The 14,649-nt window shown below is 42.7% G+C and overlaps 1 protein-coding gene across 4 annotated transcripts in view; it reads right to left on the reverse strand.

Moving 5' to 3' along the window:
* LOC116898875 (OX-2 membrane glycoprotein) overlaps nucleotides 1–6,392 on the reverse strand; it is a 19,085-nt gene extending 12,693 nt beyond the window's left edge. For 2 of the 4 annotated variants that reach the window (XM_032900246.1, XM_032900245.1), the window contains exon 1: nucleotides 6,175–6,392. Coding sequence is in view for 1 of the 4 variants with exons in the window: in XM_032900243.1 (XP_032756134.1) it covers nucleotides 6,175–6,186 (12 nt within the window). In the remaining 3 variants the exon portion in view is untranslated. The remainder of the gene's footprint in view (nucleotides 1–6,174) is intronic. The other 2 variants (XM_032900243.1, XM_032900244.1) reach the window with 2 other exon arrangements.
* Between the last annotated feature and the right edge of the window lie 8,257 nt (nucleotides 6,393–14,649).

Consider the following 14,649-nt stretch of genomic DNA (forward strand, 5'->3'; position numbering starts at 1 on the left):
ACTGGCTCCAAACTTCATACAATCATAACCACACCGACAAACTGTCTGACCCTGTGCATAAAACACTGTTGGATTTTTATTGGTTATTTTATTTATTTACCTTTCAAATGTTATCCCCCTTTCTGGTTTCCTCTCTACAAACCCCTACCTCATCCCCCCCTCACCCCTGCTTTTATGAGGGTGCTCCCCCACCCACCCACTCACTCCCACTTCACCACCCTAGCACTCGCTGTGCTGGGGTATCGAGACTTCACAAGACCAAGGGTCTCCCCTCCCACTGATGCTAGATAAGTCCATCCTCTGCTACATATACAGCTGGAACCATGTGTATTGTTTGGTTGGTGGTTTAGTCCCTGGGAGCTCTGGGGAGTCTGGTTGATTGCTATTGTTCTTCCAATGGGGCTGCAAATCCCTTCAGCTCCTTCAGTCCTTCCCCTAACTCTTCCACTGGGATCCCTTTGATCAGTCTAATGGTTGGCTTCGAGCATCCGCCTCTGTATTGGTCAAGCACTGGCAAAGCCTCCTAGGGGACAACTATAGCACTGTTGGTTTTTAAAATTAGTTACGAATGTAAAAATATTTTTTGTACCTTTCTATCTCAAAAAAATGTGATCGTGAGGATTATCAAGCTCTTGCTGATTTGTCAGGATAAGCGGATCACATTTAATAAGTTAAGGCCTGAGCAATCTGACAGGCATTATGAAATTGGCTAAAAGTTCCCACCAGATGCTCCATGAAGTCCTAGAGGCCCATCCCCCTGGAGCTCAGCACCCACATGGATGCTTTTGGGCCTTATACCTCTGTGTTTCCTCCTTGCACACCAAGCTCTTCCTGGCCAACCTCTCAGACCCTTCAAACTGCCGAGCTTTCTAGTACTCTGGTTCCTTTGCCTCTTCCTTCCACACCAATTGAAAGGAAAAATGGAACAGCATGGGTTAACAACTTTATCAATGACAGGAAATTCATCATCACTTTACTGTGTGAAGTGTTTCTTTTGGACGATTTTTTTCCCCCTAGACGAGAAAGTCTCACTGGCTGCCAGACTCTTCTCCTTCCCAGATATTTACTTAGTCACTTTACACAAGAAATTCTCCCATGTGAAGTCCTTGCTCGAGTACTCTGGTCTCAGCACTTGTCATTGGGACTTTTGTCCTATTTTTAATTATTTTCATAGCACAACTACTTGTACAGAAGAGGAAGTTGCATTGTAAAACCTCCAAGCAGATCTACCTGAGCCTCGGGCAATGCTTCTTTTCTTTCCTCATCTATTGAGTTTATCTGTGCTAAGCACTGTGACCGGTGCTTTGGAGACCTTGAGAGATAAAGTAGAGACCCCCTACTCTACTAACCCATTTTACATATTGGAAAATACTTACATGTTATTAAAGTAATCTTCCTTAAATTCATTGTTGCATGGGTTGGCACTTTCTTTTTTCATTTAAATATTTTTGAGTATACTCCCCCTTTTCTATGTTCTCTTTCAATAATATATTACAAGTTATATGTAATATATTATATTATACACATATAATACATGTATATATACATACTGTGTATTTATGTATATATATATATATATATATATATATATATATGCAACAACAATTAAAGAAAGAGTCCAAGGATTTGAAAGTCAGCAAAGGAAAGAGGAAAGATTTATATATACATATATATGTGTATATATAACACACAGAGAAACATATATGTATAATGTGCATATATACATATTTACATTATATATGTATTTTATATATGAATATATATACATATTTTATACAATATGTATAAAATTATTCCCCTTTCCCTTGCTGTCTTTCAAATTCTTAGACTCTTTATCTCGTTGTTGTATATACATGCTCAGTACATGTTTAGTTGTTAGTTGTTTGCATATATTTTCAGGGCTGAAAATATATAGTTACTTGTTTGCATATATTTTCAGGGCTGACCATTTTCTATTGGATAATCAAGTGCATGTTCTTCCATTGGGAAGATTATTTCTCTTGCTCTCAGTATTCCTTAGTTGCCTATAATTCTTTGCCTAATCATGAGGTGGAGGCCTCATGATCCTTCTCCCAAAAACTCTCTATAGCTTCGTAGTAGAGGAGCTTACCTTCCCTGCTTTGAAGTGCACACATCATTCTCTGCCTTGGTAGTTTACTGTGATGCACCCCCCTGTGTGCATTGCCCTCACTGACTTAGGTGTGCATTTTCATAGGCTTTCCCTCTAAAGTACTTTTCTTGTTTGTGTCAGTTTGAAGCTCATGCTTCAGAGTAGAGCTTCCTCCTTAAGGGTCTAATGGGCCTTAATTCTTTGCAGACCATCTTCCCATGTTTATGTCTTGACTGAGCTTACTAGTCTGCTTTTGGCCATAACTTCTTCCAAAACACAGTCCACCATATGCCTTCAAACCTAGACTCTGACTCCAATATATTAACCACCCGCCTAGCATTTCCCTTCCCCCTTCCCAAGACTGCCCTTCTTTCTCTTCTTCCTTGTGAGTGGGGAAAATATAACACTACAGTGTGGTTTGCCACACTCCCAGAAAATACCACTCTCAGAGAGCACTGGGTTCCTGGAGTTAGGGCAAAGGTAATGTATATAGAATCAGTGTTATTTCACTTTTCCCCCTTTTCTTGGCTCACAAGAATGTCAATATTCACCAAATCAAATTGCTCTGATCTACTGATATAACAAATCTGTGTGGACACCCTATTCTAAACGTGTATGTTATCAACCTCTACATAGAGACAGCCTCTGCTACCTTGATAAATTGAAGATTATTTCTAAATCATTGGACCATATCCATTTAAATTGCCTTGGTTTGGGGGTTTGGCAAGAGATGGTTGTCAAAGGATGGTTTGCTATCTGAGGGACTCTTGTCATTCTCAAGGTGTGCCTGAATGAAGCCCTGTTTTTGCCACACCTCTCAGATACAGTGACCTCTAGAGATTATTTTCCACAACATCTCTAAAGTGAGTCAATCTCATTGCCCTAAATTCTCGTTGTCTTCTGATTTCTGTTTTCCTATGGTCTTAGGGTTAGATGGTAGAGAAATTGAGTAGAGTCTTTAAAAAAATGAAGAGTCTGGTTGGTGTAGGATGAAGTAGAACCGCATGTAGTCTAGGGTGGTCTTGGCATTTGATATGTAGCCAAGGATAGCCTTGAACTCCTAGTCCTCCTGTTTCTGTTTCCCGAGTTGGAATTGCTGGTGTGTTCTACCACACCCAGCGCTGGAAAACAGTGTTTGAAGATCTGGAAGTAATTTTGATGTGGTACAAGAATTCCTCTACCCAGTGAGAGCACTTCAATTTTAATATCCTTTTCTTCCCCACCGTATGGAATTTTTGCTTTGGTTTGTGTATGCCACGACTTAAAACTTAGTGGAGGGAATGTTACCGGGAGAAGTGACACACCAGTTCATTAATCTCATTATGTAAACTTGAGTTTTCCTAAACAAGTGACTTTATAAATAGGGCAAAAACTTAACTGGAAAAGATCCATACTCGTCTTCTGTTGGGTTTAGGTAGCACAAGAAGGAGAGTCGTCCTAGCCATGGTCTGCAATTTGGAGTCATACAAAATGAACAGTGGAACAAAGTGTGGGTGCCTCTCTTGAGGCCAACTGTACCCTGTAGGTGTAGGCAGTCAGAGAGAAGACCTGGCTCGGCCCACACTCACTGAAATTCTGGGTCACAAACATAGAACCTCCATTATAGTCCTCATCCTGGTATTCTTTGTGATCTTTCATCACCCTGAAAGAGGTGATGTTTTGTCCTGTGGACATCTCCAATGCCACCCCAGACCTGAGTGCTTTTCTGTTTTCACACCCCAGTCTTTCAGAGTTTCTGGAGAACCACAAAGGTGTGTGCTCTGGTACCCACCCACATGGCATAGTTGGGTTTTCCTTACAAACTTAAGGCTACAGAAAAATTAAAAATTCTATCATCTGAGCGATCCTTGGTACAAATTATTGTTTACACAGATGATGGATGTTTGGTTGGGGGTGAGGACTCAAGTACGCCATGCCTACCTTGAGACTTCTCTTGACTTCATTGATCTAAGGGTCACAACAAAGTCACTACCCTTTAGGAAGTAAGTGACAAGCTCCCTAAAATGATGCAACCTTTGCTTTCCCTTTCCCTTTTCCTGTACATCCACACCACCTTATAAAAGGGCTTTAGCTCTGAAGTGCCCGGGGACTTCGGGAATTTTTTCTCCATATTGTTCAGCCTGTTCTCCATTCTTTCTATCGTGTAAGGTAGCTGGAACGATCTAGCCAAATGTGTCCTCTGGTTCTGCAGCAAAGGATCAATCCATTTTACTTATCTCCAGTTAGCAGATTGTGCCATGCTAATTCCACACCATTATTTTTAACCATCATGCCTTTCTTTCACAATGAAGCCCAGACCCTAGCAGTAATAAGAAAATAAGAAGGCTGTAATAAGAAAATGCAGGAATACCTGGCTTTTGTTGTGAAAAATAGCAGTGTTGTAGGACAAGAGAAAAAGCAGATGCATGCATAAGACTGAGGAGTGGGTCCTGGGGATGGTGAAAACCAAAAACCACAGAGATTGGGGACCAGGGAGTCAAAGGAGAGGCTTCACTATTAAAATTTCACGTTTATTTATATTCTTCTCTGGTCCATGCCGGACAGTGGTAGGCTTCCTGTTTCTCAGAAAAATGATGTGGGATTGCTGGGTGGTAACCAGGGCACACGCCAGTCTAAAGTGAATCCTAAATGTATTAGGTAAGACACATTATTAACCTCTCTGGAGCCTGGGGGAAGACGTCAGTACAGTCTCAGGGCTAAATGAAGCATAGGTGGGAAATTGGAAAATCATAATGCTTTAATATCTAAAACTTCCAAGTACTGGCAGTCGTCTTGTAAAAAAATTCCACACCTGCCATCATGCGACGGTTACAGTCGCCAAGAGGGAACCGTATAATCATGGCATTATCTGTGTATGTAAGACCTACATGAGAAATGAATGGATTTCCTGCTTAGTCCCGAGTCCCGCTCCCAAGAGATCTTATTGTGCATATGCAAATATTCAAAAATCTAAAATGGCATTTTCGAGTGGTAAAGATCCTAGGAGCTCGTTGGCTGCAAAGATGCTGCAGTGAGATCCCAGGTGTGGTGACAATTCCTCAGTTAAAGCACTGAATGTAGTGCCTTGAATTTAACAGATGCTAAAAGATTAACCAATCAAGAATTTACCAGAGAGTCCAGTCATGAAGCCAAATAAATAAATAAATAAATAAATAAAATCCTACTATAATTTTTATCAAGAAGGTGGATGCTCATTAGCTCCTGGGGCTTAGCTGGCAACTACACACAGGCTGGGTGCACAGCTCTCATTCTCCTATTCTTTCTGGGTGTGATTTTGTATCTTACTTCATTGCAGCCACAGGAACTTAGAAGAAAAAAAGATGAACCTCTCTCCCCGATAATTGATAATTTGTAAAACATTGGAAAGCAATCCCTTGTTAGAACATTAAAAGCATTAAGCTGGCAGAGCAGTGTTCCTCTTTGTTAAGAAAGGTAACGCAATAATGGGTCTGTGGTCTTTGCCAGCCCCATGAAAAGCAGTACCTGAGGGGTTTAATTGCATTTAGATTCTCACCCAATTCTACCAATCCCCTGTGTATAAAGAATAGGGAGTATGACCATCCCTCTTTTTAAAAAAAAATTCTGCCTCATAAACGCTACTGAAGACTCAAGATGTCGGCCTCTCTAAATATCTTGGTTTTTAACAAGACCACTGAGCTGGAGCTGACAGTCCTTTTGGAAGCTTGCTCGCCCCAGATGCTTGATACTAGATGCTTGATGGCTTCCTAGGCAAGGACCAGAGATGCAGCAAGAGAGAGACAGAGTAAGCAAGATTACTAGGCTACACCCCTGCTGCAGGTAGAAGACCAACACAGGGGACATGAGGCTCCATGGAGCTCTGGCCATGTTTTCGCAATGGAATCGCAGCAAGGGGCAAAGCCGCCCACCCCAGGGACACGCGTTCCTGGGCTTTTTCCCCCGGCCCCAGCCCAGTCCGTGACTCCTTACAGAGCCCTAATCCCCGATACCCCGTTCTCCAACGAACAGCCTCTTTGCTTCCCTCGCTGGCTCCGCTCCGCGGCTCCAGATCGCCCGATTCCGCCCTCTTTCGCATCTCCACTCACCGGACTGCCCATCCTTGCTCTGGGCCGCAGTAAAACACCAGCGTCTCCGGATCTGAGCTCTTCCACTGTGGAGGGTATCTCCGCAACACCTGTCACAGGGACACGACCATACAGCCCCCTCTACGGCACACGCACACGCAGTCGCTTCAGCTCCTAGTGTGGATGAGGCGAGCGCGGACCACGCCCTCTCTTCTCCGACCTTCCCCCTCCAAGTTCCCCCTCCCCGTTCCTCAGAGAACTCAGGTTCTCGCCTCTGCTTGTTATTTTAGAGTAATAAAGCAAAAACGTAAAAAGAATCACTCTATATATTTTTTTTTTAGATTTACTTATCTTATTTTATGTGTATGAATGTTTTGTCTGCATTCTCATCACTGGGTGCCAGAAGGCAGTAGAGGGCGACACAATTGAAGTGGACAATAAATTGATTCGGAAACCTGGTTCATCCTGTGGTCTTGTACAGAGAGCAGAACAATGATCTGGAAAAAGGTAAGGGGGTAAGGGGACTCATACAGACACCCTAGAAAAAATGAAAAACTTTATTTTACAATTTGGTATATTAAAGGCCAGTGTGTGTGTGCGTGCGTGAGTGCGTCTGTGCATGCATGTGTGTGTGTGTGTGTGTGTGTGTGTGCGTGCGTGAATGCATGCATGTATGTGTGTGTGCGCACGCACACATGTGAGTGACTATGGTTACCAGGTATGAGGCCTTATCTAGAGCTTTAGAGGTCCTAAGGGCACAGAGCTACCTGTGAACACACTTCCTGGAAGTCCAAAGGCGCTTTCCTTCTGGCTATTGGACTGCCCTGCAGTGTTCCTTAAAACAGATTAAGAACCAAGGGATAGATTAAATGAATCACAGGAAGCCCTGGAACTGAGGGTTCGCCTTGCTGAAAGCTTTACAGGAACACTTAACTATATTGGTTACATTTTTCTAGCTGGGCTAAAGCAGCATGACTAAAGAGCAGCAGCAGCATATGGAAAAAGATTTATTGGGCTTACGGCTGCAAGAGGAGTGAGCGTCCCTAAGTGACCAGAAGGCACAGTAGCCAGAGAGACCACATCTTCAACCACAAGTACAAAGCAGAGAGAACAATGGGAGGAAAGCACTCTCCATACTCAAAGCCTGGGCCCAGTTACCTACTCCTTCCATCATGGCCACACTTCCAAAAGATCCTGAAACATTCTTCAAACAATGCCATCAATTGGGGACCAAGAGTTTAAATACCTGACTCATGGAAGACTTTTCTGATCACAAAATTGAGATGGGTCTAGAAAGGTTTCTTATAGGTGCTAGAACCATCTACCCATTTCCCCTCCCCTCCCCCACCCAGGTCCCTCCATTCCTCTGCCCCCATGATTGTTTTCTTCTCCATCCCAAATGAAGTGTCCTCATTTGGGCCCTCCTACTTGCTAACCTTCTTGAGTTCTATGGATTGTATCCTGAGGATTCTGTACCTTTTTGGCTAATACCCATTTATTAGTAAGTACATACCATGCATGTCCCTTTGGGTCTGAGTGACCTCATTCAGGATGATATTTTCTAGTTCCATCCATTTGCCTGCAAAACTCATGATGTCCTTGCTCTTTATAGCTGAGTAGTATTCCATTGTGTAGAGGAACCACGTTTTCTGTATCTTTTCTTCTTTTGCGGGACATTTGGGTTGCTTCCAGCTTCTGGCTATCACAAATAAGGTTGCTATGAACATAGTGGAGTCTATGCCCCTGTGGCATGGTGGGGTATCTTTTGACTATATGCCCAAGAGTGGTACATTTATTTCCTGGTAGATTTATTTCCAATTTTCTGAGGAACCTCCAGGTTGATATCCAGAGTGGTTGTACCAGCTTGCAATCCCACCAAAAATGGGCAGCTGATCAAGACAGACACAGATACTTACATCCAACCAATGGTCTGAAGTCAGGGACCCCTGTGGTTGAATTAGGGAAAGAATGGAAGTTGAGGAAGAGGGGGATCCCATAGGAAGACCAGCTGTCTCAACTAACCTGGACACCCCCAAATCTCTCAAGTCACTGAGCCTCTTACCAACCAGGAAGCATACATTAGCTGGTCTGAGGCCTCTGACACATATACAGTAGAGAACTGCTGGCTCTTGACTCAGTGAGTGAAGAGACTTGAGGTCCTAGGGAGTGGGGAGGCCTGGCAGGTCCCTGTGGGGACTGGGAGGGGGAGATCCTCTCAGAGATGGGGGAGGGGGGGATGAGGGGGGGGATATGGGATGAGGAACTCTCAGAGGCCGGATCTGGAGGGGGATAGTGGCTGGACTGTAAAAAAAAATTAAAGATAATTTAAAATAAGTAAATAAAGCTCTTTCTGATAGAGCCATCCAGTGACAGGAACTCTACCCAACTGACCGTAGAAAAATGAAGAAAAATGCAAAAGAAAACTTCCTCGAGTCCTGTCTCCATTCTGTCTTCCTGCGTGTGCTGACATCCCATAGCATGTCAGACCCGCTGCTTCATGCTGGAGGCAATGATAGTTTATATATTCAACTGCAAGTCCAAGAAGTACACTGCTCAGGTCTTGCTCATTGAGACACGGCCACTTACATGTTATGACCACTAGGTGGCACATAAAGCACAAGTTTTATAATGGGTGGAGACACCCTGTAAAAAATGCTCGTAAAAAATGTTAAGTGGATGACAGAAAGCTACCATCCACAGACCCGGGTAGGTGAAGGGGAGGTCTATAAAAGTGGGGCTACAGGAGGAAACATGGATTTTTCCTGGGAAGAGAAAATAATAGATTCTGTGTGTGGATTGGAGGTGGGCGGGGATGGGAAGGGAAGGGATCATATTTCGGGGGATGGAACGAAAAACAGAAGAAAGACAGAATTAGGGAGGATTTGGGAGGTAGTACGGAAATCCAGTGCAGTGGAAACTTCTTGTATTCTATGAGGGTGGCCCTAGTGAGAATCCTAATGTTAGAGGATATAAAGTTTGAACTGGCCATCTTTTGTAGCCAGGAAAGGCTTCTAGCAGTGGACTGGGTTATATCCAGTTAAGTTTTTAGTTGAGGACATACAGTGGAGATCCCTAAACAATGCTAGGACTGAAGGTCACCCTCTAAAACCTCACAGTGGAATCCATTGCTGAGGACAACTTTCTTTCAGCTCACTGAACATAGAGAGGGTAGAGCTAAGGTTTGGAGCCTGCACCTCCACATTCTAGTCTCTTTGCTGCTGCGAGAGGGTACTCTACAGACCATGGAGAGGCAAACCCAGACACCAAATCCTCTACCTCCAATATGTCCTGCCTACAAGATGTTAGTACAAAACAGGAGGGAGTGACCAACCCATGTTTAGTTTAACCCAAGGCCACCCTATAAGAGGCAGCCAGTGCCTATACTGCCTGGATGGCCATACCCAGATATCGGATAGCCCAGAGTCCTAGGGTAGAACATTACACAGCTGGTGAAAGAAAGGAAGAAAAAAGAAAATAAGAAAGGAAGGAAGAAAGAAAGAAGAGAAAGGAAGGAAGGAAGGAAGGAAGGAAGGAAGGAAGGAAGGAAGGAAGGAAAAAAAGATTCGTAATGACATTTTGCTTTACTAAAAGACAGGTACATTGTCTAGCTGTCATCAGAGAGGCAGCAACAGATAAGCTCTGGTGCCAGACATTTTGTGGAGAGAGTCTAAACCGGAGGTCTTCCTCAGTCTATTTCTTATTGAACTCAGGACCACCTGCCACAAAAGGCTAGGCCCACCCACATCAATTACTACTTAAGTTCCATTCCCAGGAAACCACATGGTGTCTCACAACCATCTCTAATGGGATCTGATGCCCTGTCCTGGTGTGCCCTCTTCTGGTTAGTTGACATAAAACTAGCAAGCACAGTTAAACCCTTGTCAACCTAACCCACAAGTTTATCATTGTTACACCACGACCTTTTTTTTTTTCTTATTCATCCAAGATCTCACGTTAAATACCCAAATAGCTTTAAGAGTCTCATAGGTTGTACAAATTCAAGCATGTTAATATTCAGTCTCTTTAAGAAAATCAAAGTATCTTTTAAATGCAATCTCTCGGTTACGTGTTCCTAAAAATTTAAAAAAAAAAAAAAATCAACGAAGTACTTTCTTACTTCAAGAGGGAAGACCCAGGGCGCAGCCAGAATCTGAACTAAGCACAACTAAATTTCAACAATATAAATAACTCAATATCCAATATCTACAATTTACTGATGATATCCTGAGGCCTTGCTCTGGCTCTGCTCTCTTCAGCAGACATAGCTTGTATTCTAGCCTCCCTGTTGGCTCCTCTCCTCTGCTGTTTCTAGTCTTGGTGGTCATCTCGTGTTTCTTGTATCTCCAAAATTCTAGGGTCTGCTGCTCCAGTCAGGCTGTACCTTCACCAATATCCTCTCCTAGATTCTCTTCATGGTGACAAAGCTAACATCCGTTTCTCTGCATGACCCATTCAATTCTGCACCTTCAAAGTCCTCTCCTGACCTCTCCTGGTGCCAAACCTCAGCTGCTCTCCATGATCCCCTCATGACTTCAAAACCTGGGTGACTCGCTCCTACACTACCAAATTCAGTTGGTACCACCAGCTATAACCTTAGCCATCACTGGAACACAACTTCTGTGTGCTGACTCAAGTAAAACCCTTCCCAGATTTGTCCTCAGTGATGCTGATTTCTCTTAATCACCACTACTCCCTCAGCTCCAGCAAACCAGCATCGACCACGCCAGCAAATCAAAGATTTCACTTTAGTAGTTCTGATATCACATGAATCACAGATTCTTCAGCCCCCAGCTAACCCGAAACAGAATCTTACTTTTATTTTATTTTATTTATTTTATTCAGTCACTTTACATTCCGATATCGGCCCACCTTTTATTTTATTTTATTTATTTTATTCAGTCACTTTACATTCCGATATCGGCCCACCTTTTCTCCCAGTCTGCACCCCCATTTGAAGCTCTTCCCCAATCCGTTCTCTTCTGAGAAGGGAAAGGCCCCTGGGTATCTCCCCTCAACCCTAGCACATCGGTTACTGTAGGACTGGGTGCAGTGTTTCTCACTGAGGCCAGACAAAACTGCCCAGTTAGGGGAATGGGAGTCACAGGCAGGCAACAGATTTAGGAGCAGCCGCCATTCCAGTTGTGTACCCCCAACATTCTTATCTCCCATGAGCCTACAGGACAACTCACCAAGCGTTAGATGAACACTCAGTGGCTTTTATTTGCACAAAGTTCCAATCCTCCCCCAAACAACATGCTCAGATTTGTCACAGAAATACCCTATAACCCTGGCATCAACTGACTTTAGTTAGGGTTTCTGTTTCTTCAATGAAACACTATGACAAAAGCAAGTTGGGGAAGAAGTGTTTATTTGGCTTGTACTTGGATTACTGTTAATCATCAAAGGAAGTCAGGAAAGGAACTCAACAGGGGAGGAACATGGAGACAGGAACGGGCAACACTGAGGAGTATTCATTACTGGCTTGCCATCTATGGCATGCTCAGCTTGCTTTCTTATAGAACCCACGAGCACCAGCCTAGGGATGGCACTATCCAAAATGGCCTGGGCCCTCCCACATCAATCACTAACAAAGAAATAACCTGTAGGCTTGTATGCAGCCCAATCTTATTGAGGCATTTTCTCAACTGAGGCTCTCTCCCTCTCCAGTGACTCTAGCTTGTGTCAAGTTGACACAAAACTAGCCAGTTTGACTCTATAAAGATTAAGGAGAATTCTTATTTGTCTCCGTATTTTCTCCTATGAGTAGTTTGTTCCCCCTTCGGAGACAAAATGTGGAGCAGAGACTGAAGGAAAGGCCATGCAGAGACTGCCCACCTGGGGATTTATCCCATAGAGAGAGTCACCAAACCCAGACACTATTGTAGATGCCAAGAAGTGCATGCTGACAGGAGCATGATAGAGCTGTTTCCTGAGAGACTTCACCAGAGTCTGACAAATACAGAGGCAGATGGTTGCAGCCAACCATTGAACTAAGATTGGGGTCCCCAATGGAGGAGTTAGAGAAAGGACTGAAGGAGCTGAAAGGGTTTACAATCACATAGGAAGAACAACAATATCAACCAACCAGACACCCCAGAGTTCCCAGGGACTAAAACACCAACCAAAGAGTACACATGGAACAATCAATGGCTCCAGCTGCTTATGGCCTTGTCAGGCATCAATGGGAGAAGAGGTCCTTGGTCCTGTGAAGACTCCATGCCTCAGTGCAGGGGAATTCCAGGGTGGGGAGGCAGGAGGGAATGGGTGAGAGGGTGGAGGAACACCCTCATAGAAGCAGGGAGAAGGGGTATGAGGGTTTCTGGATGGGAAAGCAGGAAAGGGGATAACATTTGAAATGTAAATAAAGAAAATATTCAATAAAAGAAAATTTTAAAAAAGCATTCCAAATACAAACTATATTACAATACTTAGGAATTTTCCTCAACACTGACAGCCACCAAGATTTCACTGTAAGCAAGGTATCGTTCATGACAGAAAACAAATGAGAAGAACTAGGCAGTTAGTTCAGGGAAACTCACATAACTCACATGCAAAGAAAACAGCTTTCCTAAAGAGTAGAGACTTGAAGAAATGTATATCAAAGACGAGGTGAGAGAAATTACACTAAAATCATTATCGGCCTTCCCAAAGGTCTCAACAATGAAAAACAGTCACAAAACATCAGATAATGAAATCAAAGAAGATACACACTGAATAGACATCCTGTACTCAAAGACTAGGAAATTCAAATCATCAAAAATTTCTGCTCTACTCACAGTGATCCAAAGAGTCCATATGATTTCAGTACAGTTCTGGACAGAACTAACAAAAGAACCCTGAAAACCTCCTGACTTCAATATAGTTATGGTTTGTATGTGCTCGGCCCAGGGAGTGGCACTATTAGAAGGTATGGCCCTGTTGGAGTAGGTGTGTCACTGTGGGTGTGGGTTGTAAGACCCTTACCCTAGCTGCCTGGAAGTGAGTCTTCCACTAGTAGCCCTCAGATGAAGATGTAGAACTCTCAGCTCCTCCGGCACCATGCCTGCCTGGATGTTTCCATGTTCCCACTTGATGATAATGGACTGAACCTCTGAACCTGTAAGCTGGTCCCAATTAAATCTTGTCTTTTTAAGACTTGCCTTGGTCATGGTGTCTGTTCACAGCAGTAAAACCCTAACTAAGACAAAATATACCATGAAGCTGCTTGGAATCAAAAGGCATGGTATTTGCCAAACATAGACACATAGACGAAAAGAACAGAATAGAGATTCTGTGATAAACCCACACATCTTCTAATTTCCAATAAAGGTGCTAAGAACACACACACACACACATACACACACACACACACACACACACATTTACTAGGAAAAGACAGTGTTGTTGGTGAATAATGTTGGGGAGATTGGATAACCCACATGCAAGGAGATGAATCTAGAACTGTTTCTCACAGAAATTGAAAAAATCAAATGCAGCTAGAAGGAAGGTTCAGATATTGGATTTGAAAACTTACATATCATATTACATTATACAGCTTTCAAATACATATCAAATATAAATATCAAATTCTATAAATACAGAATTGTCAGTATTAAATATAAATATCAAATTCTATAAATATAGAGTATAAAACTACTAGAAATAATCTTGGGGAAAATACTCAGGAAAGAGCAATCAATAAGGCCATTTCAGACAAGATTCCCAAAAGCTCAGGCAGCAAAATCAAAACAGACAAATGGATCACATGATACTAAAACCCTTCCAGTCAACAAGGGAAACAGCTGCCAATAACACAAAAGACCATCTTCTGAGAAGAAGAAAAGATTTGCAAAGTCCACATCTGACAAGGCTTTGATATTTAAAGACAAATAAGGAACTTAAGAGTTCAATAAAAATTACTTGATTTCATAGGTAATAAACTTAGATAGGCATATCTCAAAAAAAAAGCATACAAAAGGGCATTTAATGGGACCTGAAGAAATGCTTTCATTAGTCATCGTGGAAATGAAAATCAAAACCACCAAAAGGTAGCAGCTTACCCCGTAATATTTATTATTTAAGACACTGAAGGAAACTGATGTATGGATTTGGAGAAGGGAATCTTCACATACTGTAAGTGAATATAAATGAATATGGCCATTACTGGAAAAAAAAACCATGAAGAATTCTTGCGAAGTTAAAGATAAAACTGCTATATAATCAGGCCATCCCATTATTAGCTGTATCTCTAAGAGGAAAAGAAATCGGTGTGTTGAAAATGTTGAGAAGACATCTGAGCTTCCATAGCTTTGTAGCGTATTCACAGCAGAGGAAGACTAAAGCAGAAACCTGTACAGCACTGAGGAGGAGAGTAATAAAGCATGATACACAGCTGTATGAAGGCCATAAAGGGAAATTCTGGCATTGGCAACAATGTGGTTAAAACTTGGGGTTCATCCATGTCAATCAAAAGAATCCAGGTACTTAAAGACAATTACTACATGGTCTGATCAAGAA

This window comes from Rattus rattus, chromosome 4, assembly GCF_011064425.1.
Source record: "Rattus rattus isolate New Zealand chromosome 4, Rrattus_CSIRO_v1, whole genome shotgun sequence".
Taxonomy (NCBI): Eukaryota; Metazoa; Chordata; class Mammalia; order Rodentia; family Muridae; genus Rattus; species Rattus rattus.